At 43.1% G+C, this 27166-nt stretch overlaps 1 protein-coding gene across 3 annotated transcripts in view; it reads right to left on the reverse strand.

Annotated features, from left to right (window-relative positions):
• The window catches only part of GRAMD2B (GRAM domain containing 2B), a 104906-nt gene that overhangs the window by 21149 nt on the left and 56591 nt on the right, over window positions 1-27166 (reverse strand). For all 3 annotated transcript variants that reach the window (XM_032625454.1, XM_032625453.1, XM_032625455.1), the window contains exons 2-3: window positions 4010-4129; window positions 1024-1135 (exon numbers count right to left, since the gene is read on the reverse strand). In XM_032625454.1, the coding sequence (XP_032481345.1) occupies window positions 1024-1135; window positions 4010-4129 (232 nt within the window). The remainder of the gene's footprint in view (window positions 1-1023; window positions 1136-4009; window positions 4130-27166) is intronic.

The raw sequence follows: 27166 nt of genomic DNA on the forward strand, positions 1-27166 counted from the left end.
GCCATAAAGAAGAGCTTCAGACAGGTCATGCGTATGACAGATGGTCCCCTCAAGTACACTCGTTTATAGATGAACACCTCACATAAAGTAGGTTAGCTCTTGCTGCTTCCTTGGAGTACATCTTGCATCCAGAAAGTTTCCTTGATTAAAGCTAGGTGTTCTATCAGGGCTTTGCCGAGATCTTCTTTTTAATGGCTACAGTGAGCATTGGTTATATGCTTGATTTAAGAATATCCTGGGCCATGGAGTCTTCAAAAATGTGAAATTAATAAAAATAAAAATTAAAAAAAGGTAAGGACTGATCTAAGTTAAAGGTGACATGACAAATAAATGCAGTGCATGGTTCAACTGGATTCTAGAGAGGGGGAGCAAAAAGTCTTTATAAAGGACATTCACTACTGGGACAATTGTGGAAATCGAAAATGGATTTTATATTAGTAATATTTTTTGTATATTTACTATCTAGTTAAATTTCTTGGGTGAGCCAACAGTTTCTTGTTCTAGTTCTTAGGAGATAGATATGGAAGTATTTTAGGAGTGAAGTGTCAAAAAGCCTCAAACTGTTGGCCCCAGTAAGTATGTCATACTCTATGACACAGAACTGGGCTTTGTTACCCATCTGGGTGTATTTTGAAGCAGACCCCAAATTGCTTCCAAAGAAGAATAATGACCCTGTTCCCAGGTTTTCCTCCTCTGTGTGCAGTTGGGAAGCCTTCTATTCACACAGGTGCCTTATCACACTCTTTAATTGTAGTGCAAGGATGTCACACCTCTCCTGGTCTCCGCTAATTATTAGACAAGCACATGACTCTCAGTACTCACTGCCCCTCTGCATGTGCCGCATGGTCAGCTGTGAAATATAATGTTGATGAAAGCTCGCCCGAGGGAGCTGCAGCCGGTCCTTTCTTCCTGATTCTCTAAAATCTGTGCCTACCTTAGTCCTGACCCTTGCGTTCCCTCTTCACATTGGCTTCAATGCTTCTGTCACCCTCTGAGACAATACACATTTCATTCCCAAATTACCTGGCTGGAAGACGAAGCCTTTTTCCTTTCAATCTTAGAGTCATTCTTGCTTTCTGTTTTACAGTCACTCTTCTCACTTGCTAAAGAGGCACCATCAAAACTGGATTTCGACCTGAGGAAAGAAAATCCAAGAAGTCCGTGAGATGAATTTTTTACGCTACCATTAATTGTATACAGTGTAATACATCTTGATTATTATACCAGCTCACAAGAAAGCCTGACACTGATTTTTCTCTTCTAGACATCGATAATCCCTCAGGACTCTAAGGACACGGTGTGGGAGACGGGGTGATTCCAGCAGGCGGGATCCCGAACGGAAGAAACCGTACCTTATGGAAGGGAGAAGTATCGATTGAGCTGTGAAAGTAATTATATCATCTCAAAAGTATTTTAAGCAGTATAAAGAGGAGTACTGGAGGCTGATTATTGAAACTGCAGCTATAGTTCAATCCAGAATTCTGTGAATACTTAACACGTGTTAATTGAGAGAGGCGTAATGTTAAATGCCTCGGGGCGCACAAGACAGTCCTTATCCTTAAGGAACCTGTGCGCATATCAAGCATCTTTTTAAAAAGGCAGTACATGATGTAGCATCAAAACAATACATATCATAGGCATTAGGAGGTGGTATAGAGACAGTTAAGTCCAACAGGAGGTAAGAGAAGAGACCAGCAGGTCAGTGAGGGTTTAATACACTGGGCCTAACAGGATGAGCAGGAATTGGGTATGGGGAAAAGAGAGACAGAACATCCCAGAGTGGGAAAATAGAAGTGAAATCAGGATAAAAAAAGAACATGTTTGGAAGTCCTTCCTTTGTTCTCATAAGGGCAGAGGTCAGAGCTCCCAGATTTCTTTCCAAGGTGATTCTAGTCCTGGCTCTTCATTTGAGTAGAATTTGCATCTTTAACCGTACAGCGAAACCCAGCCATTTCAAAGTGGAATGCATGCATGACTTTTAGAGGTATACACATGGAAAAATTTTGTGATACAATTATGTAGATTTTTTTCTGTTTATTGGGGGGAAAAAATGGCACATGAAATTCATGATTCCACGATAGGATTCTTTAGAATGAGGCTCAGTTAAAATAATGTTTGGTTCAAAGTGAATTTAAGAAGACTCTTAAGCAATCTGGGTGGCATATGGGTATGACAGAGGGACAGAAATGAAGTTAGAGAGACTTTGGACTCTGGCTTTCTCAGCTGTGAAGAGACTGGCTATGTGATGTCCCAGGCCTCTGCTGCCCGCAACAGTTTTGCGTCCACAATGCTCAAACCAGAGGCAAAATCTCTCTCATCAATTCAAGGCACAGAGATTTGGATTCAGTTACTGGCCACCGAACCAATTCACAGATATAAATTTCTTTAGAATTCTAGGAATGACTTTTTTAAAAAAACTATGAGTAGACATTTGTACTCTACTTGAAAATAAAATTGTTTTTACAAATGTCAAATTACCTATTATTTATACTAGCCACTAATTTGAAGTTATCACCTCTACTGATTCAAATTAATAAATGTTAATGGTACTGTCAAGGCAATGATCAGACCTTTTGAAGAACAATGGACTGTAAGCAAATGTGACAAAAGTGCAGCTGTACCCTTGATGATTTCAAGTAGAAGGGCTTGTCTGCACAGCATTGGCTCTGAGGTAGGGGTGGGAGGCATGCTTATTTACATGCGTTATTTCTTTGTATCTTTTCAACTGTGTTAGTCTCACTTCATACAGATGACTATGAGCAGGACCTGAAACCTAGTGCAAAACATTTTTATTCAGAAATTCAGAATTGGGGCTTCCCTGGTGGCGCAGTGGTTGAGAGTCCACCTGCCGATGCAGGGGACACAGGTTTGTGCCCCGGTCTGGGAAGATCCCACATGCCGCGGAGCAGCTGGGCCCGTGAGCCATGGCCGCTGGGCCTGCACGTCCAGAGCCTGTGCTCCGCAACGGGAGAGACCACAACAGTGAGAGACCCGCGTACCGCAAAAAAAAAAAAAAAAAAAAAAAAGTGAGATGCATCAAAACAGTCATGCAGAAAAGATGGAGACAGAATTGGGAGTGATAGTCAGAATAGAAAAATCTGGGGGCAGAGTGAAGACTTATGCTTGATCCTGAGTGAGGTATAGATTTGCAGAGAAGCGGTGGACTGGGTAGCCAGGAAGGAAGGGAAAAGCAGGAGTTATTTAATCATCCTTTAGCAGAGGACAAAAGACGTAGAAGGTAGGAGTTCTGACAGTTCTAATATGGGGAGGAGAGCTATTACTCCTCCACTTGGTGTGGATAAATGGCCACAGTTACCTGTAATTGATCACTGGCTTAACCATTCTGTTTTAAGGGAAGAAAAGCAACTTGAAGTTCCTACTTCTTCCTTCCAAGTGAAAGCAAGCACATAATTGGTGCCCCTGAGAGTGACGGGGACCAGAGCTCCACATCTCAAACCGCCTGTCCCCTCACAGCCCCACGACCAAACTGAGCCCAGCTTCCAGCACCGGCCCCAGGAAATGGGCAGCCCAGGGAGATGTGCACACCCCGCCCGGGGATCCCAGGCAGGGTTTCCCTCCGCTCTTTTCCGTGGCTGCCAGGAAAGTGAGACAGCAGGTGTGCACACCCACAGGCCGAGCAGACAATCCAACCTGGGCGGCCTCAGCAGCAACCCTGGCAGCCTTTCCAGGTTCTTCTAACTCCATGCCAGAGAGGGGCCTACCCCAGCTTTATCATGTAGCAAAATCAGTGCTTTCAGAAAGGGGCAGAAATTCTGCAGAAGGCTGCAGTGGGAAGGAGAAGAGAGGCTGGCGGGAAGAGCTGAGAAAGGAAGGCAGGTGCCAGTGCCTGGATATCAAGGAAAAACACCCCACTTCTTTCTCAGGGGTGTCATCTGCTTGTAGGAGATCTTCACTGTTAACCATCACCATAAAACTAGAAACACCAGCTCCTCCCAGCAACCCCTCCTCCCCGAAAGGCGAAAAGAACAGAGTCAAGGTGAGGACTCACCGCAGGGAAATGATTCTCTTCGGGTCTGCAGGCTCGGTCTCGCTGGACAGAGCAGGGGACAGGGCTGCTGGCGACCTGCAGACCTTCTTTTTCTCCTCCACACCATTCTCAGCCTCTGAGCTGGAGAAAACACTTCACCTTAGATATCCAGAGTGGGGGGAGGGAAAAACGATGACGTGACCTCGCTTTCTGGAGAGTGGAATGATCTTCAATGCCCGGGACTGGCTGAAGTCAACAAGGACAGCGGTGCCCTTTCCATCCCTCCATTCTGCCCCCTCAGCTGGTGCCCCCGGGGGTGGAGCTCTGGGTCATGCCTGCTCCAGATACACGTGCAGGTTTATGTGCAGGTAAATGTCCAACTTTGCAGGGACTTTCTGTCTCCCAGGTATGCGGCCCGTGGGCCCTGCGCTGCCTGGCTCTGCCCAGCCCAGCATGGAGGTGGAAGATCACCCAGAAGCTGGGAGGGCCCCTGACCTGTGCACGAGCTCACGTGCGGCCTCCTGCCAGCTGTGAGCCTTTCTGCTGGGCGCTCCCACCCCGTCTGTTTGCACTTACATCACTTATCATCTTTTGTTGTAGCTATATAGGTCCTGGTTTGGGTGCTTGCTAATTTCACCAAGCGCTTCTCTCAGCAATTACACTCTCTAATCCGCACCACCACCCAGGCTAGGTGGGAATTATTACTCCCATTTCACAGACTAGGAATCTGAGGCTCTCACATAGTGAATTTCTTGCCCGAGTTTGCAGAACTAATACCTGTCTGAGTTGGGATTCAAACTCAGGTCTGCCCATCCGAGAGGCCTTTGTGTACGTGCCCATTCTCATAGTTTCTTTCTTCGCATCCATCCACCCCCCAGCCACGCATCTACCCTCCGAGCCCTCTTCCTAGCTCTTCAGTGTGGGAGCCCCAGGCTGGGGAGAAGAATCTCATTGATTTTTATACTGACCACGAGGTCTAGGATAGTGCGGGTATATAATCGCACTCAGTAGGCTTTTGGAAAACTATGTCTGACCTTGGTGAAAAAGGGAGTAGAGGAGACAGTAAATCAGAGGGTCAGCACGCTGAACCATTAACAGATGGAGGACGGCCAGTGCAGTGGACACAGGTGAGCTCCCTCAGTCTCGGGATCAGAGGAAACCATTTCAACATGGAAGGAGAGGAAGGAATGTGGCCAGGGAGAACACAAGGTGGTAGCATGGATCAGACCTTCTTTGGTGTCAGCCTGCACAGCAGAGGACTCACAAAACATACTTCTAGACCATGAGAACTCCACGGTGGCTGAGTGTAAAGGAAGACAGCATTGCTGTGACAGTTTAGCTAATTTTAATCCTAACTTACCACCCATTTGGTATCTTCACCTGCAAAAAACCTCGCAGGCAGGAAATGTTATTGGTTACTTGAACCTTTGTGGTTGCTTGCTTACCACTTTTCACAGCGCATGGAAATTCCAGCCCACATTGGGAGTCCTACTGTCGTGTCAAAATCAAAACCAGGTATGTCTGAAAGGTATCCAAGTAATAATCCCTACGAGTGGTTGATACTCTCATTCTGCATTTCTCCTTTTCTAGGTAGGTTAACATCTGAGGACATAGGCCCAACCTTCTATTTCTTCAGTTCTTTTCAAAGTACTTAAAGCACTTATGTACATTAAAAGGACTCAGTACATAAGTGAATTGCATTATGTGATAAAAGGTACATGGAAAGCCTTGAAACATTAAAATGAAAACATTGCTTTGGTTTAAAATAGAAGATTTATTTTGTTTATTTATTTATATTTTTTTGTGGTACGTGGGCCTCTCACTGTTGTGGCCTCTCCCATTGTGGAGCACAGGCTCTGGACGTGCAGGCTCAGTGGCCATGGCTCACGGGCCCAGCCGCTCTGCGGCATGTGGGATCTTCCCAGACCGGGCACGAACCCGTGTCCCCTGCATCGGCAGGCGGACTCTCAACCACTGTGCCACCAGGGAAGCCCTAGAAGATTTATTTTAATATCAAATTTATGGACTCCAAGAATTTAATTTAATTTATGGACTCCAAGAATTATAGAACTGTTAAGGGCCCTTTGAGCACATCCCTCTATCCCCCAAGACACACACATTACTCCTATTCTTCAAAAGCATAAGAAATCCACTCAAGTGAACTTATTTACAAAACAGAAACAGACTCACAGACATAGAAAATAAACTTACAGTTACCAAAGGGGATGGCAGTGGGGGCAGAGGGGTGGGTGGTGGAGATAAATTAGGAGTTTGGGATTAAGAGATTCACACTACTATACATAAAATAAACAACACGCACCTACTGTACAGCACAGGAAACTATGTTCGGTATCTTGTACTAACCCATAATGGAAAAGAATCTGAAAAAGTACACATATATGTGTGTGTATATATATAGATATATCTCTGAATCACTTTGCTGTACACCTGAATCTAACACAACACTGTAAATTAACTATACTTCAAGGGAAAAAAATGTTATCAAAAAAAGTAAATCAGAAAATCTCTTTAAAAAGTTTCTATAGGAGCCTTCATAGAAATGGGATACGGTGAGGACTGAGCTAATAATGGGAGTGTGCTTAGCTTTAACATGGATTGATTAGATTTAACAGTGTAGAGTGGCACAACCTTGTAAAAGCGATACTACAGTTTGCATTTATTTCTAATGGGCCTCTGGCTAGACTCTGGGGTTGGCTGGGATCAGAGCCAGTTTGTTCTTAAGTTGAATTCATTCTGATGCTTGACAATCCACCACCCCCTTGTCCATTGGAGCCCTACTTCTAAAGGTCAGTATACCGTCTACTTGACACCCAACTAACACCTAACACCTTCCTAACACCATACACAAAAGTAAACTCGGGGCTTCCCTGGTGGCGCAGTGGTTGAGAGTCCGCCTGCCGAAGCAGGGGACACGGGTTCGTGCCCCGGTCCGGGAGGATCCCTCATGCTGCGGAGCGGCTGGGCCCGTGAGCCATGGCTGCTGAGCCTGCGCGTCGTCCAGAGCCTGTGCTCCGCAACGGGAGAGGCCACAACAGTGAGAGGCCTGCGTACCGCAAAAAACAAAAATAAAAACAAAAACAACTCAAAATGGATTAAAGACCTAAATGGAAGACCAGACACTATAAAACTCTTAGAGAAAAACATAGGAAAAACAGTTTGACATAAACCACAGCAAGATCTTTTTTTACCCCCCTCCTAGAGTAATGAAAATAACAAAATAAACAAATGGGACCTAATTAAACTTAAAAGCTTTTGCATAGCAAAGGAAATCATAAACAAGATGAAAAGACAACCCTCAGAATGGGAGGAAATAATTGCAAAGGAAGCAACAAAGGATTAATCTCCAAAATATACAAGCAGCACATGCAGCTCCATATCAAAAAAACAAACAACCCAATCCAAAAATGGGCAGAAGACCTAAATAGACATCTCTCCAAGGAGGACATACAGATGGCCAAGGGGCACATGAAAGGATGCTCAACATCACTAATTATTAGAGGAATGCATATCAAAACTATAGTTAGTTATCACCTCACACCAGTCAGAATGGCCATCATCAAAAATCTACAAACAACAAATGCTGGAGAGGGTGTGGAGAAAAGGGAACCGTCTTACACTATTGGTGGGAATGTAAACTGATACAGCCACTATGGAGAACAGTATGGAGGTTCCTTAAAAAACTAAAAATACAACTACCATACGACACAGCAATGCCCCTACTGGGCATATACCCTGAGGAAACCATAACTCAGAAGGACACATGTACCCCAATGTTCACTGCAGCACTATTTACAATAGCCAAGACATGGAAATAACCTAAATGTCCACAGACAGATGAATGGATAAAGAAGATGTGGCACATATATACAATGGAATATTAGCCATAAAAAGGAACGAAATTGGGTCATTTGTAGAGATGTGGATGGACCTACAGTCTGTCATACAGAGTGAACTAAGCCAGAAAGAGAAAAACAAATATCGTATATTAACGTGTATATGTGGAATCTAGAAAAATGGTACAGATGAACCTATTTGCAGGGCAGGAACAGAGATGCAGATGTAGAGAACAGACATGTGGACACAGGGTGGGAAGGTGAGGGTGGGCCGAATTGGGAGATTAGGATTGACATACATACACTACTATGCATAAAATAGATAGCTAGTGGGTACATGCTACAAAGCACAGGAAGCTCAGCTCGGTGCTCTGTGATGACCTAGATGGGTGGGACGGGGTGGCGGGTGTGTGTGTGTGTGTGTGTGTGTGTGTGTGTGTGTGTGTGTGTGTGTGTGTGTGTGTGTGAGTGAGTGACGCGGTGGCAGGGGGGGGCAAGAGGGAGAGGCTATAGGTATGCATGTAGTTGATTCACTTCACTGTACAGCAGAAACTAACACAACATTGTAAAGCAATTTTACTCCAATTAAACAAAAAAAGAAAAAAGAAGCTCTAAAGGAAAAAACAGGCATGCTTTTACATAAGTTACTGTCCTTGGTAGATTAAGAAGGTTAAAGGAAAATGGATATAACTTTTCTTGAATAAATTTGGCTTATTAGATTTTGATATTAAAAAAAAAGTAGGCTCTAAGGGAAGATTGTCAATATTCTGAGTGGCAAGAAAAGCCACAGTCATTTTGTCTTTGCACCTTAGACGTCGAAATCTTCCTGTGGAACATAGCCACATCTAGATAAATACGAGCTTTTTCTTCTATTAAAATTATTTCCAATGTCTATCAAAATAATTTCTTCTACAGAATGTTTCTGACCCATAGTAGCCTGTAAAGCATGTATTTGGAATAATACTTGGAAAAGTAAATAGGTTTTTCAAAAAAAAAAAAAAGTTTCCACAAACCAGTCAAGTAAATTGAATACAATAAACAAAAAAAAAAAAAAAAAAAAAAAGAAAGAAAAAGAAATCCACTCAAATGAACTTATTTACAAAACAGAAACAGACTCACAGACAGAAAATAAACTTATGGTAACCAAAGGGGATAGCAGTGGGAGCAGAAGGGTGGGTGGTGGAGATAAATTAGGAGTTTGGGATTAACAGATTCACACTACTATATATAAAATAAACAACACGTACCTACTGTATAGCACAGGGAACTGTATTCAATATCTTATAATAACCTATAATGGAAAAGAATCTGAAAAAGTACATATATATATCTGAATCACTTTGCTGTACACCTGAAACTAATACATTGTAAATTATACTTCAAGGGAAAAAAATGGTTAAAAGAAAGTAAATCAGAAAATCTCTTCAACAAGTTTCCACAAACTAGTCAAGTAAATTGAAATACAATAAGCCACAAAAAAAAAGAAATCCACGACTCCCTCTGTAAGTAGGGAGATGAAGTGTGTGTGTAACTTCAATAATCCACCTCAGCATTCATTCAAATATTTACGGAATTCTATGCAATGCAGGGGCAGATTCAGACTTAGAGGCAGCACGGTAGCTGTCCTGCACAGCACCCTTGAAGACTCAGAAAGAGCCATGCCCGGCCAGAAGCACTCATAAAAAGGTGCTGTCTGTCTGGATGTAGCCCTACCGACACAGGACTTGGCAGAGAAATGGTGCCCCTTGCTCTGGGCAGAAAGAGCCCAGCACCAAGGAGCAGAGGAAGCGAAGTGGCTGAATTTCAGCCCCTCCTTGCCCCGCCCTTCCTGGCCAGGCACCTGTGTGCAGTGCTGGGCACTCATCCCTCACCAAGTGGGTGGTCCTGATGCAGCGCCCCTAGCTTAGCACTGACAAGATTACAGAGCCTGCCTCTAGGTCAACCCACCCACACAATTGTCTTTCAATGACAGAGCATTCAGGTATGTGCAGATTAAAATGACTTTTTAAAAAACATCTTTATTGGAGTATAATTGCTTTACAATGGTGTGTTAGTTTCTGCTTTATAACAAAGTGAATCAGTTATACATATACATATGTTACCATATCTCTTCCCTCTTGCATCTCCCTCCCTCCCACCCTCCCTATTCCACCCATCTGGGTGCTCACAAAGCACCGAGCTGATCTCCCTGTGCTATGCGGCTGCTTCCCACTAGCTATCTATTTTATGTTTGGTAGTGTATATATGTCCATGCCACTCTCTCACTTTGTCACAGCTCACCCTTCCCCCTCCTCATATCCTCAAGTCCATTCTCTAGTAGGTCTGTGTCTTTATTCCCGTCTTACCCCTAGGTTCTTCATGAAATTTTTTTTTCCCTTAGATTCCATATATATGTGTTAGCATACGGTATTTGTCTTTCTCTTTCTGACTTACTTCACTCTGTATGACAGACTCTAGGTCCATCCACCTCACTACAAATAACTCAATTTCGTTTCTTTTTATGGCTGAGTAATATTCCTTTGTATATATGTGCCACATCTTCTTTATCCATTCATCCGATGATGTACAGAGTCTCCACCCTTCTCTTCCCTAGACTGGCTCCTGGTCTCCAGCACTGGTTCTGCCCTGGAAAGCCCTCCCCAGCGGGCACAAGCTCCACAGAGCCTCCCATCCCATCACCTCAGCTCTGCTGCTGCTGGCTCTATAACTCACTAGGCCCCTCATCAATTAATGATCCAACTACGGGAAGCAGGGAACTTCTGTTTTTTTCCACAGCACTCAGCTCAGCATTTTGCTCAGTGTGGTCATTTATCAGTGTTGACTGATGTGGGATTAATTCTGCAGCATCCAAATCAGAAGTGAAATTCATCAATGGGCCAATTCAACTTTAGGTTTTTGTTTACTCAAAGATGCTACGGAACTCAAGCAAGTTAATTCCCAACACAGGCGAGATGATTCCTGGAACACCCCTACCACGGAGGTCTTGTTGGCAGCAAACTGAAACTGCTAGGATCCGAAGAGCAGAGGCTCACCTGTGTTTGAGTGAGTAGGGCATAGGAGAAGAAACAGACCACTTTTGCAAGGCCTCTCAGTAACTTTAAAGTTACTGGCAGTGAAGCTGAACTCTCATTGACAAGGGAGATGAAATAACAGATCTCACTTAAGTCATGAAAATAAATCAGCTTGGGGGCTTCCCTGGTGGCGCAGTGGTTAAGAATCCGCCTGCCAATGTAGGGGACATGGGTTCGAGCCTTGGTCTGGGAAGATCCCACATGCCACGGAGCAACTAAGTCCATGAGCCACAACTACTGAGCCTGCGCTCTAGAACCCGTGAACCACAACTACTGAGCCCGTGAGCCACAACTACTGAGCCCACATGCCTAGAGCCCGTGCTCTACAACGAGAAGCCAACGCAATGAGAAGTCCGTGCACTGCAACAGAGTAGCCCCGCTCACCGCAGCTAGAGACAGCCTGCTCACAGCGACGAAGACCCAACGCAGCCAAAAATAAATAAGTAAAATAAATAAATTTATTTTAAAAAATGAGTGACAGTTTTAAGGAAGCACAGAAACAGCAGAAGATGCTGGGAACATGGGATCCACCTTCACTTGGCTTTGGCAGGTTATTTCTTCTCCTATCTCCAACCCAATGTAAGCATCAGTTATGGGCCCTGAAAGCTTCTAAGCAGGAATTTCAGAGCAGTGAGATAGACACACTTAAACCAACCAAGCCTGACTTTACCAACTAGGCAACAGCATTTTTATTACCAGCTAGGAAGTGCTGGTTTCAACAAGACACTGCCACACACTGTTGCACCACAATCTATAAGTAAAAAACAGGTTGGACGATCCCTATCAACAGTCCAATATTCCTCACTTCCTAGACGTCATTAGTCTGACGATGACTTGATTCAGATTTCACCATTTTTCAGAATTAGAATTCTTACATGGGGTCAACTATCATTCCTCCTGAAAAGAGTCTCTCTGAGTTAGAGTAAACTCAGCACTCCTCTGTTCTGTCATATCCATCTCCCAGGCCCCTTGCCTCTCCTGTTGAAGATGTGTTGTACGCAGGCATCATCACGTGTAAGTGATAATTAGGTTCTATCTCAGGTGAGTGAATAAGCTGTATTTCAGGTAGATGCAAACAAGTGCCTCACTGTGGTTCAGTCCAGGAAGCTGTGCTCCTTCCTAGTTACAACCTAGTTACAAACCTGTGCTTGTCTACCTTCAAGTTAAATTAGTCTAAGCTTAGGCATAAAAAAGGTCACTAAACTCCTTTATGGTAGTACCAGTGAGATAGTTTTACACCCACTGTCATTTAAAAAACTCCCTGATTATCATTACTCAAAACCACAGTCTTGACCAACAAAGGTTAAGAAGTGACTTGAAGATAGGATATGTTTCACCAGAGGATCCCCAGAAGATAAAATCCTGGAAATGGGATGGAAACCCTGTACTGAAAACTAGGCTGCACCTGGACTCGCCAAGATCTGTAGCCTGAAAGACTCTTGTTTTTGGTGCGCTGCCCACTTGGTGGCTGCCTGGCTGGCAGGCAAGGGTGGCAATACTTGGGAAGCTGAGAGATGGGCTATAGGGACAGAGGAGGACTCTGGGGGCTGCTGGGCAGCAGCCATAGTAGAAACAGAGACAACACAGTCACCAAAAGCAGGAAGCAGAATGGGGTGCAGAAGGTGCAGGAACTGGTGATAGAGACCAGGACCTCTCCAAGACCCCTAAGCCTCTCCAACTGCAAAGTCAACTCAGTCTCCCAACTAGATTTTTCTAAATCAGGAAGAACAGTCTTTCATTTACAATTCTGATATAAGGATATCTTTGGAAATTTTACATTGTATTTATTGATCTACATATTTATTTCTGAATAGGTACTAGAAGCACAACAACACAATTCAAAAGTTACAACAAATCTCCCTCCTACCCACCCCTGTTCTATGCTGGCCCTGTTTCTCTCCAGAGGCACCTACTGTTCCCAGCTCCTGTGTGTACTTCCAGGGAGTCTGAATGCATATGAGTGTACTTTTAAGCACAAGTGATAGCATGTTATTCTAGACACCCCCCGCCCCCTTTTTGGAAACTAACTTGGTGTTCTTTCCCTATTAGTACCATAGAGCTTCCTCGTTCTTTTTAATGACTGCATAGAGTTCCACTGTAATGGCTTACAAAATTTAACCAGTTCCTTATGGATGGGCATTTAGGTGATTTCAGTCTTATCACTAATACAGACAACACTGCAAAGAATGTCCTTATGTTTTATTATGTGTGAATATATCCCTAGGATAACTTCCTGGAAATGAAACTGCTGTGTTAAAATGTACACAAATTAAAGAAAAATTTATAGTTATTGCCAAATTGCCTTTAGTAAAAGGTTTTGTGACCCACACCCATAATATGTAGCAGTGTTTACACATTCTTACTAAAGTGTTACACTTAAAAAAACAATTCAGGGACTCCCCTGGTGGTCCAGTGGTAAAGAATCCACCTTCCAATGCAGGGGACGTGGATTCGATCCCTGGTCGGGGAACTAAGATCCCACATCCTGTGGGGCAACTAAGCCAGCACACCACAACTACTGAGCTCGTGCACCTCAACTAGAGAGCCCATGCGCTCTGGAGCCTGTGCGCCACAACTAGAAAGAGAAAACCCGCACGCCACAACTAGAGAGAAGCCCACGTGCTGCAACTAGAGAGAAACCCGAGCAGACCGCGAGCCGTAATGAAAAAGATCCTGTGTGCGGCGACTAAGTCCTGATGCAGCAAAAAATAAGTAAATAAATAGAAGAAAAAAATAAATGAAATAAATATTTTTTAAAACCCCAAAAAACAATTCAGAGTGCTTAGTAGAGTACCTAGCACATAGAATAACAATTTTACCAATGATTAGTGTTAAACTTTTTGACCTCTACATATCTAAGAGGTAAAAAAAAAAAAAAGTCCCATTATAGTTTTGATTTACATCTCTCTCCTGATGAGTAAGGTTGAGTGTATTTTCTTATATTTAAGAGTGTTTTTAATTTCCTGTTTTGTAAATTAGCTGTTCGTATGTACATTATGCCAATTTTTCTAATGCGTTGCTGATTGAAACATTCAGGGAAAACAATTCTTATAACTGCATCACCAATTCTTGGCAATATCCTAGAATTGACTTTTTAAATAAATAAACATTTAGAAAAGTTAAATGGATATTAGGGCCCAGCATAACGTTAAAATAAAATGTTAATGACAAATTAAGTTTCTCTTTTTTCTTGATAGGCTTACTGGCAGATTTTTTAAAAAAGGAATGCCGAAAACACAGTATTCTTTGGTTTTGTCAAAACCTGTGATGAAAACCCAACAGGCTTCCCAGTCCAGGATGGAGAACAGGAGCACAGATGTTTGCCTCTCCTTTCCGAGGCCTGTTAAGATGAAGATTTATAAAAGAAGTAGTAATCCTGCTTACAATTATGGTGGGAAACCATCAGCAGAAGAGTAATTTCCCCAAATTTCTGAAAAATGGAAAGTAGAAAATATTAACTCATGCAGCAAAGCAGAGGAAGCTGTATTTCAGAATTTGGGTATAAGTGGAAGATAAGAGAATACTGATCGGTTTGACAGAGTCCAATAAGGTGCTATAGGAGGAGGATGTAAGAAGTTGCCGAAAACATTAGACTAAATTAAAGGTGTGTGTGTGTGAGAAATTTCTGCCCACCTCTCACCTTGCCCACACCCCCATCCTCAAGACACAAATGGCAGACAGTCAACTACTTAGCTTGTGAGGAAAACATATCAGAAGGGTTGTCAATTAAAAAAACTGAATAACTTAGCTGCAGAAAATCAGGGTACCTAAGAAGGGGGCTGGAACTCCAGAGTAAATCCCTTCTCTTCCTTCCATTTTGAATAAAGTGGTCCCAAGCTAAGTACCAACTCCCTATTCATATTCTTCCAAAACTACTCTAATCCCTTATTTTTTCCCTCTAGTCCCTCATTCTTAAATATGAAATGACAGCAAAGGATTGCCAGACCCTTGAAGAAAATCTGAAGTCTTAAAGAAAAGACCAAGATAAACAAGAAAGTAAAACCCTTAGAAAACTGACTTCAGAAAACAGAAGGAAACAAACAAGCAAACAAGAAAAACAAAACACCCAAACCTTCTAATTAATATCTTCAGAAAGAAGATAGAACTCCTAAAACAGATCACAATATTATGGAAAAGGAAACCTTCCTTGACTCCTCAGTTCTCTCAGAGTCCAAATCCCTAATAGCCTACATGGTACTTCATGACCTGCCCTGTCTGCCCCATCTCATCTCTCTGACCCCCTTTTCTCACTCCACGCTCCCACAAGAAAATCTGTGCACTGGTTATTCCCTCTGCCTGGAACGCTGTTGCCCTCATAAAGCCATGTGGCTCTCTCCCTCTTTTCCTTTGAGTTTTTACTCAAATATTACCTTCTCAACGAGACCTATTTATTTAATCAAAGGGTTGGAAAATAGCATCAAGATACAGAAATTCAAAAGAGAGAAAAAGTAAGAGGGAAACACAAGACATGTTTAAGCCAGGCACTTTTTTTTTTTAATCTTTATTGGAGTATAATTGCTTTACAATGGTGTGTTAGTTTCTGCTGTGTAACAAAGTGATTCAGTTATACATATGTTCCCATATCTCTTCCCTCTTGCGTCTCCCTCCCTCCCACCTTCCCTATCCCACCCCTCTAGGTGGTCACAAACCACCGTAAGCCAGGCACTTTTATATCAAATGAGCAGGAATTCTAAACAGGAAAAAAAGGAGAAGTTATTATTAAAGAAAAAACAGGAGTGGTAAAAAGTGAAAGAGGGCAGAGGTTACTAATTTCTTATTCTCAAAAGTTGGGAGTCAAATTAATTTAACAAGAGATTTAGGTCAACGTGTTATTTAAAGAGGCAAATGTATGAAAATAGGAAGGAGAAAGACTGATATGCCTATTTAAATTGGGGAGGAGGAAGAGAGGGAAGCAGGGCGTTACTATAAGTGAGTTGACTCATATGTTCCATTAAAACAGGAAGTTGAAAAAAAAACAGAAAGTTGAGACAGAAAGTTTAGAATATGTAAGCAAGAAAGGGCAGGATGAATACATTTTTATAGATAATGAAGTACCACTACCACTAAAATCAGGCATAGTTAAAACCAATGGTGGAGGGGGGGCAGATGAAAAACCTAGCATTTTTTTTCTGGAGTAAGGCAGCAGAAAGAAGCAAATTAAATTGTTGTGAAGTTTGATTCCTAATGAGAAAGCGCTGCTTTGAGACTTCATTTGGTTGGCAGTAGGGATTAATTGAAGATTTTTAGACAGAAGGAATGAAATGATGAGGATGAGATATTATTCAGTGTCCACCTCTTCCTGTACCTGCATCACGAGAGGCCTGATGAGATATGTGCTCCTGGAGGGTTACACTCGCATCAGTGGGTAAGAATGGGGATGTGCTGGGATGGAGACTAGAGTCAGAAAATGCAGAGGCAGATGTGGGGAGGAGTTTGAAGGCAGGAAGTAGACACGGCACTGGAGAGATAATCCAGGGATAACACCAGGATGGGTGGGAGAGCAAGCACTGGAGAGCAACATTCAAGATAACCCAGAGGTTATCTGGGGAATGGAGATTAGCACCACCGTGCATAGTTACAGGGAACACAAGAGGAAAGTTATGTTTGGTGGGAGGGACTTTGCAAATCTAGTCTGAGATATAATAGACACATATTGTTAGCAGGTAAAAAACTGTATTTGAAAACCAGAAGAGCCCAAAGAACAACAAAAAGATACTGTCCTTGCAGAGGAAGGGCTCTGCCAGTTGGAAACGATTTCTGCCGAGTCCCAAGCACGTTGCAATAGCAGAGAGCGGTGCCTAAATCTCAGCTGCAATACCAGGGCTGGAGGAATGGCTTAGCACAGCCATCAGTGGCCCCAACATGCCCCTTTAACTTGATCCCATGAACAATCATGTGATTCATTTCTACCTTCTTTATATCTACTCCCAATTCTGTTTTCCTAAATCATTGCTTTTCCTTCAAAGCTTAAGGCAACTCACGTAGCTCCGAAGAGTATTCAAATATCAGGATTCTGATTCTGAAGAGACAGAAACCCAACTCAAACTGGTTTATGTTTTTGTTTTTTTTAATAAAAACCACCCACAAGGGCTTCTGTCACTGCTTTAAGATGAAGTCAACAGCAGAGAACAGCTGCAGCTGCAGACGTGTCCCCTCAACATCGGGAACATTCAGCAGTGGTCTCCAGGGTCTCCCTCTCCAAGTCTTCTGGGACAATCAATGCCCCCATTCATCCTCTTAAGACACTGCCTCCATTATGTCATGCCCCTGCTCCAGAACCAACAATGGCTTTCTATTGAGCATCACAGTGAGGTCTCTGGTTATGAGTCAAGACCCTCCAGAGTTTTGCAGTCTCCCTCTACTTTCTAAAAAGAGTTCTCCATTCCAGCCATGTTGGTCTTCTCACCATAGCCTCACTTACATCGTGTTTCATCCTCCCTCTGTGTGTGGCTCTTGGCTCCTCTAGCCTGGACTGTCCTCTCTGTGCCTTCTTTTTTTTTTTAATTTTATTTATTTATTTATTTATTTTTGGCTGTGTTGGGTCTTCGTTTCTGTGCGTGGGCTTTCTCTAGTTGCAGCAAGTGGGGGCCACTCTTCATCGCGGTGTGCGGGCCTCTCACTGTCGCGGCCTCTCTTGTTGCAGAGCACAAGCTCCAGACGCACAGGCTCAGTAGTTGTGGCTCACGGGCCTAGCTGCTCCATGGCATGTGGGATCTTCCCAGACCAGGGCTCGAAGCCGTGTCCCCTGTACTGGCAGGCAGATTCTTAACCACTGCGCCACCAGGGAAGCCCCTGTGCCCTCTTAACTACCCACAACTATCCATTGTCCCATGCCCAGGACATGTCCAGTTACACACCCTCTTGATACCAGCCCCCATCTCTTTACTTCCAATGTCTGGATATAAGAAATTATGCAATTAATACTTGTTGACTGGACAACTTTGAGTATACATGGGGTTCGGAACAATAATCAGCATTTGAAAAAGGGCTTGGGCTAAAAATTTTATCTCAAGACCTATGTAGTAAACTCCTTCCCCAGTGTGATTTACAAGTCCTACTGGAAGAGGGCCGTGCTGAAGGTAGAAGAGGGGTATAAAGGTCGGTATAAAGGTCGTCTTTCCACTTTCCCTTTCACTGAATCAGCATTGTGTGCATACTTATCTTTCAAACTGACCATTAGTTAGGTGAGTAATAATTTGAAACTATATGGAAACTTGAATAGACTGTCTTCATTGCTGGAAGAAACAACAGTCGTAAGCAAAATCATAATCAAACTAAATAACTTCTCAGTAGTGGTATTTTGAGGCCAAGCACAATTGGAAAACAACAAAGGAAAATGACAAGAAAATGCATCAAGGAGACAGCAATTGACTTTTCCAATTTCCAGGAAAGGTAGATTGACGCTGCTGATAGTTCCGCTTTGTTATTTACACCCTCAGCATGTAAATAGGATTTTGTAGAATGCATTGCTCAGTAGAACAAAGTTTCTAAAAATATATATCTCCTTCAAGCTAGTAATTTTCTCAGGGGCAAGGCCTTTAAATATTTTTTGTATTTCTATCTCCACACCTTTTTTGAAGGTGTTCTTCCACCAGCAACTGCTGAATGTCAGATTAAGCCGCCTTTCATGTACCTAAGATACATTAGAGGAGATCTAATTAAGGCTTTTGGCCAAAAGGGAGTGTTTGGGAAAGACCTAGATTTTAAAAGTGTAATGAGGGACTTCCCTGGTGGTCCAGTGGGTAAGACTCTGCACTCCTGATGCAGGGGGCCTGGGTTCGATCCCTGATTGGGGAACTAGATCCCACGTGCACGCCGCAACTAAGACGCCCGCATGCCACAACTAAGAGCTGGTGCAGCCTAAATAAATAAATATTTAAAAAATAATAAAAATAAAAAAAGTGTAATGAGAAACTTACCAAAACAGAAAGATAAGAATGCAAAAGGCTGGGGCGTGAAATCCAGGAACAAAGTTTTTTAAGAGGAAGTACAATATTAACAGATCGTCAGCTATTATGGCAAATGTTCAAAATATCATAAACATCAAAATAAGACTGAAAGGTACCTCAGGTACTGTAGATTAAGCACACACATAAAAAACAAAACCCACTGTCAAAACAACCCCATTAAAACCCAGAATAAAAAAATGTTAGGATCTCTAATTTTGGGTTTTTCAGAAGTAAGTGGAATCCATCACAGAAATGATCCATTTGGAGCCCCATTTTAAAGGAACAGAGGATCAAGAATAGCACAAAATTGGGAGGATGAGGATTTCAGGCAAAATTCATAAAAACTTTACAGTATGCAAAGAAGGACAAAAAAAAGAACAAGTAACTTGTATATCAGGATTGCCAATAAGAAGGTATTTGTAGTATAAGAACCTGGGAAGTGAGTAGGAATACAAGGAACTGAGTGTCTGAGGTGCTGTCCTTACAGCTGGAGGGATGAGGGTGAGGCTGAGCAGAGAAACTGAGTCCTGAACTGAGGCTCAGCTTTATGAAAATGCTACTCCTGAGAAAATGGTTGTGTATTTTCTTTTTTTCTTTATAAATTTATTTATTTACATACTTAAATTTTTGGCTGCATTGGGTTGTCTTTGCTGCACGCAGGCTTTCTCTAGTTGTGGCGAGCGGGAGCTACTCTTTGTTGCGGTGCACGGGCTTCTCACTGTGGTGGCTTTTTGTTGCAGAGCTTGGGCTATAGGCACGTGGACTTCAGCAGTTGCGGCATGAAGGCTTCAGTAGTTGTGGCTCGCGGGTTCTAGAGCGCAGGCTCAGTAGTTGTGGCGCACGGGCTTAGTTGCTCCATGGCAGGTGGGATCTTCCCAGACCAGGACTCGAACCCGTATCCCCTGTATTGGCAGGCGGATTCTTAACCATTCCGCCACCAGGGAAGTCTGTTGTGTATTTTCTGATAGAGGGGTACTAGAAGAGAGTCATGTCAGGGGGACCCAACTTAGAGGTACTCTTCCAGGAAAAAGAAGGAATGAGGGGGCTTCCCTGGTGGCGCAGTGGTTGAGAGTCCGCCTGCCGGTGCAGGGGACACGGGTTCGTGCCCCGGTCCGGGGAGATCCCACGTGCCGCGGAGCGGCTGGTCCCGTGAGCCATGGCCGCTGGGCGTGCGTGTCCGGAGCCTGTGCTCCGCAACGGGAGAGGCCGCAGCGGTGAGAGGCCCGTGTACCGCAAAAAAAAAAAAAAAAAAAAAAAAAAAAAAAAAAAAAAGAAGGAATGAGGACCCTTTTCCTTTTCCAGCAAAAGGAAAAGGGACGAGGGAGAGACACCCCAAAGGGAGACAGTCCTAGTAAACTTCATGGACAGAACAGTCGTTTGTCTTCATAGAAATTCCTCTTGAGTTAGACTTCCTTTCTCTTGTTACCATACCTACGGTAATAACTTTTACTTGGAGAGAGAGACAGAATGTATCATGTCAGAAATACATGTATTTAGCCAGAAGGGAATATTTTACCTATTAATAGCACAGTAATGTTTAAGGTTAAAGAAAACAGTAAAAATACCCAAGGCCATCAGAGCCAACTTGGGAAGAGAGAAATGTTTGCTTCTGTTTTGAGGAGCCCTGGTCCCCGTGGAGACGAGCTGCACTACTTTGGCCCTTAGCTGTTGCAGGAGGCGTTTGGACTTGACGCACTGGAGATATGAGCTGTCTCCCACCACCCTGGCTGCCATCTGTTTTGACTTAAGTGCTTTCTTTCCTCTATACCCTTCATTTCCTGGAACTCTGTCTTTGTGTTCCATGTGGGGGGAAACAAAAAGATCAAACGCCAGAGAGCCGAAAGACCGAGGTACGTAGGCACTGCAGCAGAGTTAAAAGTTTCCACAAGAGTCCAGAATAGCACCAGGGAGCCATCCAGAAACCCGTGTCTCCTTTGTTTTCCCCACACAAACTTGGCAGTACCATTTCCTGACTCCTGTACTCTGATCTCATTGCATGTGTATGAGGACAGCTCAGGATGTGCTGTGTAGGAATTTCCCAGAGGTCAGTTTCACACCTTATGCCACATCATCCCCAGTGATCAAAATGGACATGGAATCTCATGGATGTTATTAGCACACGTGACAATTCTCTTTGCTTGAACGCTAAGAGTAATATTATTGAAACTCAGGATTTCCTTTCTAATGAAAAATTAATGGGACTCAATTTCTAAAGAAGAGAGGTACTATCACTTTTTTAAAATGGGATAACTCTACGTTAGAGAAAACAATTTTCTGTAAAAGGCTTTGGTTTAACCAAAACACTTCCAAACTAGATACACTCAAGGAAAGAACAGTTCATGCTACCCTATGGCAGAAAATAAAACAGTACATTTTTAGTTATTTCAATATGGAATTAATTCCATAATTATATCATATCATATGATATAAATAATATATCATATATCAGAATATTATTTATATCATAAAATCATACATGATATATCATTATATAGAATTGATATTATATATATCAAAATATGGAATAATTGTAGAACTAAGAACTCTACTGAAAAGAAATGTTTATCCTAGCATTTTAATGACAGCTAACTTTCACAGGATAGAAGAATTATAATTAATGTAATTTATACATGATAATTAGTACCTCTTTCAAGGAAGTAAGCAGTAAGTCTAATAAATCTTATATCTGATATCCTTATTTCCTGTCCTTTATTTCTCCCACTACAAATATGCATTTTCTCTACCTGTCCTAAAATATATATATATATATATAAATCTTTGGAAGACATCTATTCTTGACCCCTTCCCTCTTCCTTGCCACTCCTTCCTACTGGGTTTTCTAGATGACTTTACACTTGCATTGCTGTTCTCAAAGAGCATTCACACCCATACCATGATACCATACTAGCCCTCATGCCAACCTTATGAGGCAGGTATGTAAGACAGGTGTTATCCATATTTCATAAATAAGGAAACTAAGTTGAGAGCTTTGAGCGACCAAAGAATAATAAGCTAACTGCTCTCATACTTTGACTATCTGTCTCCTACCAAACCTAGTCAGACACCAAGACCTGTGGATTTCTACCTCCTTAACATTTTCCAGTTATACCCCCTCCTGCTCTTTCGCAGTTCTGTCGCGTTAGCTAGGGTCCTCAGTGTCTCCCGCCTGGACCCCTAAACCTCCCCACCTCATCTGAATGATATGCAACATTTCCTCTGTCCATCTCACACCTCCTTCCATCTATATGGAAGATCACTTTGCCCTGTGATCTTTGAAAAGCCCAAATATGATATGATATTCCCATCATCTCCCCAACCCCACCCCATTTAAAACCCTTTTGGTTCTCCATTACCTACAGGATAAAGCTGAATTTGATTCTTTCTGCAATCTGGAACCTCCTCACTGGCATTTAACCTCTTGCCATGTTTTGCCCAGCCCTGTGCTTGGGCTGCCCAAGCCCTCTCTTGTGGCCTTGGTAAGCACTGGTCATCTTCCAGGATTTAGCTCTGGCTGGGGCCTTCTCCTATAGGAAGCCTTTTCCAACACTCTTTGTGCCCTGAGGACTGACCCTCCTTTATCTAATGTTTCTCCCCAGTACCCTCAAAGGTATGATTGCCATGGAAACTGTATGCTTTAATATGGGGTTTGTTTAAGAATTATGAATGGGCTACAATTTGCTCATCTTTACTCTCCTTAGAGCATAAGCCCCGGAGGGCAGGGTCCGGGTCTTATCTCTGTATGGGGTGTTGGGGGGGAGGGGGAGGTGCTCTACTCATTTCCCTTAAGTATTTCATGTTCCTTCTACCAGAACCAGAGGCCAGGCGTTCCGATTTCTAGCCCAGAGTCCTTTTTGACTGCACCAGACCTTATAAATAGCGACAGGAAGGGATGTACTTCACTGTGAATTCCTGGACTCAGGAAGACTGGCATGGGAAAGGCCAAAGAAGTTTTCTGCTGGGGGTTGGGTCATGTTTTGGCAAACTTAAACTAGTCAGGGGCAGTTTCAGTGAGGCCATGGCCTGCCCTTCCAATCCTGCCAGACAAAGATCTGACAAACTGATCCTGCAAATGTTGGGGGCAAAGAAGAAACACTTCCACTAAAGAAGCGTCACCATTTCACTCACTAAACGGGCTGAAAGGTAATGGAGTCTGCCTTAGGAAGGCCAAATGAGCTGTCATTATTGCTGGGAGGGGCCATTACACCTTAGCTGGCTTTACTGTAAGAGTTTAAAGGGCAACGCTTGGTTATTGCAGATTCCGAGAAACAGGAAGAAAACAGGATTGCTCTTCTTCATTTTATGCCTCTGAACTGGATAAGCCTCCGGGAGAAGAATCAATTCCATGATCTGTGGCTTTCTAAGAGTAGTCCAATGCACAGTTTCTGGGAGTAGCGTCTTCATCAGGGATATTTATCATATTCAGTGTCTTAGTAAGAGCCTGGTTTTCTCTCCTCCACACCAGGTCCTCGCTCTCACAGCATGTGTTACAGAGCTGCACTGCACAGAGCTGTTCTCTGTCACATCAAACTTGATTTTAGAAAACACATTGTTTTTTCATTAAAAAAACTGGGGTTAAAAAAAAAAAAAACTGGGGTTAAAGGAGCTTAGAAAAATGTATGCATTTTCTATTTGACCAATGAAGCTAGGTGGTGTTGACAAGAGGAATAGTGGCAATGTTTGACGATCAGGCATATATTTCATCAGAAAAACTCAGACTGTCTACGTCTTGTGATTAATACTTAATTCACATCATAGATGAGTAATCAAAGGTACCCACTTACTTTCATAAGTGATTACAAAAATTTCCAACCACCTACTATGAAAATATTATGACACAGAGTAGGAAGAATGATTATCTACTCATGGCCCATCCTGTTTCACCTGTATCTCTGCACACTCCTCCCACCCCATAATTACTTTAAAACACATCCCATTACCTTCACGTCTGTAATTATTGCAATATGTAGCTCTAAAAGATGAGGACTTTTTAAAAAAAGATAAGCACAATACCAGTAACAAACTCAAAAAGGATTAGCAATTATAATTAACTAAAAAACATGTGAAATCTAGCTGTTCTTTGGGGAAGGTTTTAGCATTACAAATTATTATTGAAGAATAGTGGGGCAATTCTAAGAGATGCCAACTTGGTATACTGATTTGGAGCTGTAGGCACTTGAAGAACAGCAAATGCAGGGAGAGGGTTTCTCTCAATGTCACATATCTGCCTAAAGACAGATCCTCCTGAAGGAACTCAGTTGTCATAAATCCCCTCCCCAAGTTTCATCAACCAGGGAGGATGGACTCTTATCACAGAGAGGAGACTAGGAGCTCAAACCATACCTAGACACAAACTGTCAAAACTATCATACCTCCCCTTTATTCTATGTGCCCTTCACCTTTCCTAAAAATCATTTACTCTCCCCTGAGAGGCCTATATCTTCTCTCCTCTTTGTTTATTAAGATGGCATTTAGTCCTAAATTCTATAGCCACCTGGAGTTACGCATTTTCCCCCGGGGAATCTCCCATGTATACATGAGATATACATGTTAATAAACTTCTGTTTGCTTTTCTCTTGTTAATCTGCCTTGTATTAATTACAGGGGTCTCAGCTAAGAACTCACAAGGGTAGAGGGGAAATTATTTTTCTTGCTGTTCAGTATTTAGGACTGCAGTGGACTAAATCATCTCTGAAACAGAGCTGAATATTTGAGCATCCAATATGGGATTTGGGAGAGTTCATACTCCCTGTATGAGTCCACATGGCTGTCGCCAGCTTGGCAATAGAAGATACCCACCTTGGTATCTCCAATTGCTGGGGGTGCCTTTTCTCTTGGGAGCCTAGCTGCCCTGGTTACTCTGGGGAGAGGCAGAAACAGACATGACACTCCCTAATCTCGATACCTGGGCCAGATTAGGTTTTCTTGGGGGTGAAGGAAAACAGATTTGTAATTACGTGGGTCAACATGAAGCTAGTTGTAATTATGAGCAGAGCATATCCAACTGGATGAGCTACCATAACTCTAGGTGGGATGATGGAGCCACACCTGTATCCTGCCTGTGTCTCATGCAGCAACTGCTCCTCTGCAACCTCTCCCGGCTCACATCCAAAGGACAATCTTGAGAGAAACCTGAGCAGAGCAGACACAGGTGGTGATGTGATAGGGAAACTGCCCATTTCCTCTGGCCCATCAATACTAGGTGTCAGCAAAGTCTCAGGCTGTGCCGGCACCCGAGACTGTCTGGGCTTTCCCACAGACATGCTCGTTTGCCTTTGAGAATCTCCAGGGTTAGGTCATATCTCCTGAGCACAGAAGAGTGTCAATTCTGTACCCATCTAAAAAGCAAGCAGCATGTGGGTTTGAAACAAAATCTGGAGTTCTAGGTGCAAAGCTCAGTGCTCTCAAAAGTATTAGATTCTCAGAATTTGTCAATCATAAATATACACCACAAATGGTCCTGCCTCCGTATCTTTACAAGAGGTTCTTGCCAATTCTTAGAACAAAAACCTATACCATTTTGTTCAGGAAAAACAGCTCTTATGGAACAATGATTCCTACCCTCTCCCTTGAATGGCTTCAGGTACCAAACAGGCAGGTTACCTTAGAAAAGACACTGAGGAAACATCTTTTCAAAGCTGGAAAGACTTTGTCTTTAAGGCAGCTATCTGCGTAGTATGGTTTGCTCAATGGTGCGAGATCACGGGCAGGGTTCCCCTTTTGTAGTGTCCCTGAATCCCCTTACCACCACCCCGCGTGCCCCACATAAGCCAGGACTGAGGAGGGGGAAGATGTTGGAAGGCATCTCTAGCTTTTACTTTTTTTTTTTTTTTTTTTGCGGTATGCGGGCCTCTCACTGTTGTGGCCTCCTGTCCCGTTGCGGAGCACAGGTTCCAGACGCGCAGGCCCAGTGGCCACGGCTCACGGGCCTAGCCGCTCTGCGGCATGTGGGATCTTCCCGGACCTGGGCACGAACCTGTGTCCCCTGCATCGGCAGGCGGACTCTCAACCACTGTGCCACCAGGGAAGCCCTAGCTTTTACTTTTATGCATGTAACCACACCGATACATGCAGTAACTAATGGCATCTTTCCATCACAGCCGAGAGAAAGCCGTTTTTACGGAAGGGAGAGAGCAAGGTTACTGTGCAGGAAAGTCATCACTGTGTCAATACCACCACTGGGACAGCAGTAGGTGACTGGGTAAAGGATGTCTTTGGAGACTGAAGGGAAGAGAAATGTGAAAGAGGCTGTGGGAGGACTCTGTGCCCTCAAGGTTTTGCCTGGACCCTGTTTTCTTTTAACTGACGGCACCCTGGCTCAGGACACAAATACACAGGCTGAAACAACACGTACCAAAACCAGGACTGAGAATACAAATCAGGCTGAAGAACTTTTCTCACCTCCAGGATGTGTCATTTTAGGCGTACAGTTTGAGCCATACAGTTTCTGGTAAGATCAGTCTGTGAACCCCACAAATTAGTGGTTCTCAAGGTGGGACCTAAGGACCTTCTATTTCAGAACCACCTGGGGTTGGGGGAGGGGCCTTGTAAAAATGCATATTATTAGCCCAACTTCAGACCACTTGAAGTCTTACACCCATTACAATCTTGCAACCACTGAACCGGGTGTCAACCACGCCAAGATTATTGAGCCAAGTGGAAAGCAAGTCCATTAACTTCTGTTTCTTTCACCCAGCCGCTGTATGAGGAGTACTGAGTGTGGTAAATTTATCAGCACAAACCAGTACTTCTGGAAGAATACTGCCCCTTAATGACGAATATGCAATGCTACTTCAGGAATGACGTTTCTATATTAGTTAAACGCACTCTCCAAAATCAAAATACAAACCATGTTAAGTTTTCTTTGGGAGACACAATTACTGGTGGTTTTTCTCTTATTTTTTTTTTTTAATTGGGAGTAAAATTGCTTTACAGTGTTGTGTTAGTTTCTGCTGTACAATGAAGTGAATCAGCTATATGTATACCTAGATCCCCTCCCTCCTGGACCTCCCTCCCCTCCTTCCACACCCCCGCTCCCACCGCCCCCCCCATCTAGGTCATCACAGAGCACTGAGCTGAGCTCCCTGTGCTATATAGCAGGTTCCCACTAGCTATCTACTGAAGCTCAATATCAAAAAACAAACGACCCAATTAAAAAATGTGCAGAAGACCTAAATAGATACTTCACCAAAGAAGGCATACAGATGGCCAAGAGTCACACGAAAAGATGCTCAACAATGCTAATTATTAGAGGAATGCAAATCAAAACTACAATGAGGTATCACCTCACACCAGTCAGAATGGCCA

This window comes from Phocoena sinus, chromosome 3 (genome assembly GCF_008692025.1).
Source record: "Phocoena sinus isolate mPhoSin1 chromosome 3, mPhoSin1.pri, whole genome shotgun sequence".
NCBI lineage: Eukaryota > Metazoa > Chordata > Mammalia > Artiodactyla > Phocoenidae > Phocoena > Phocoena sinus.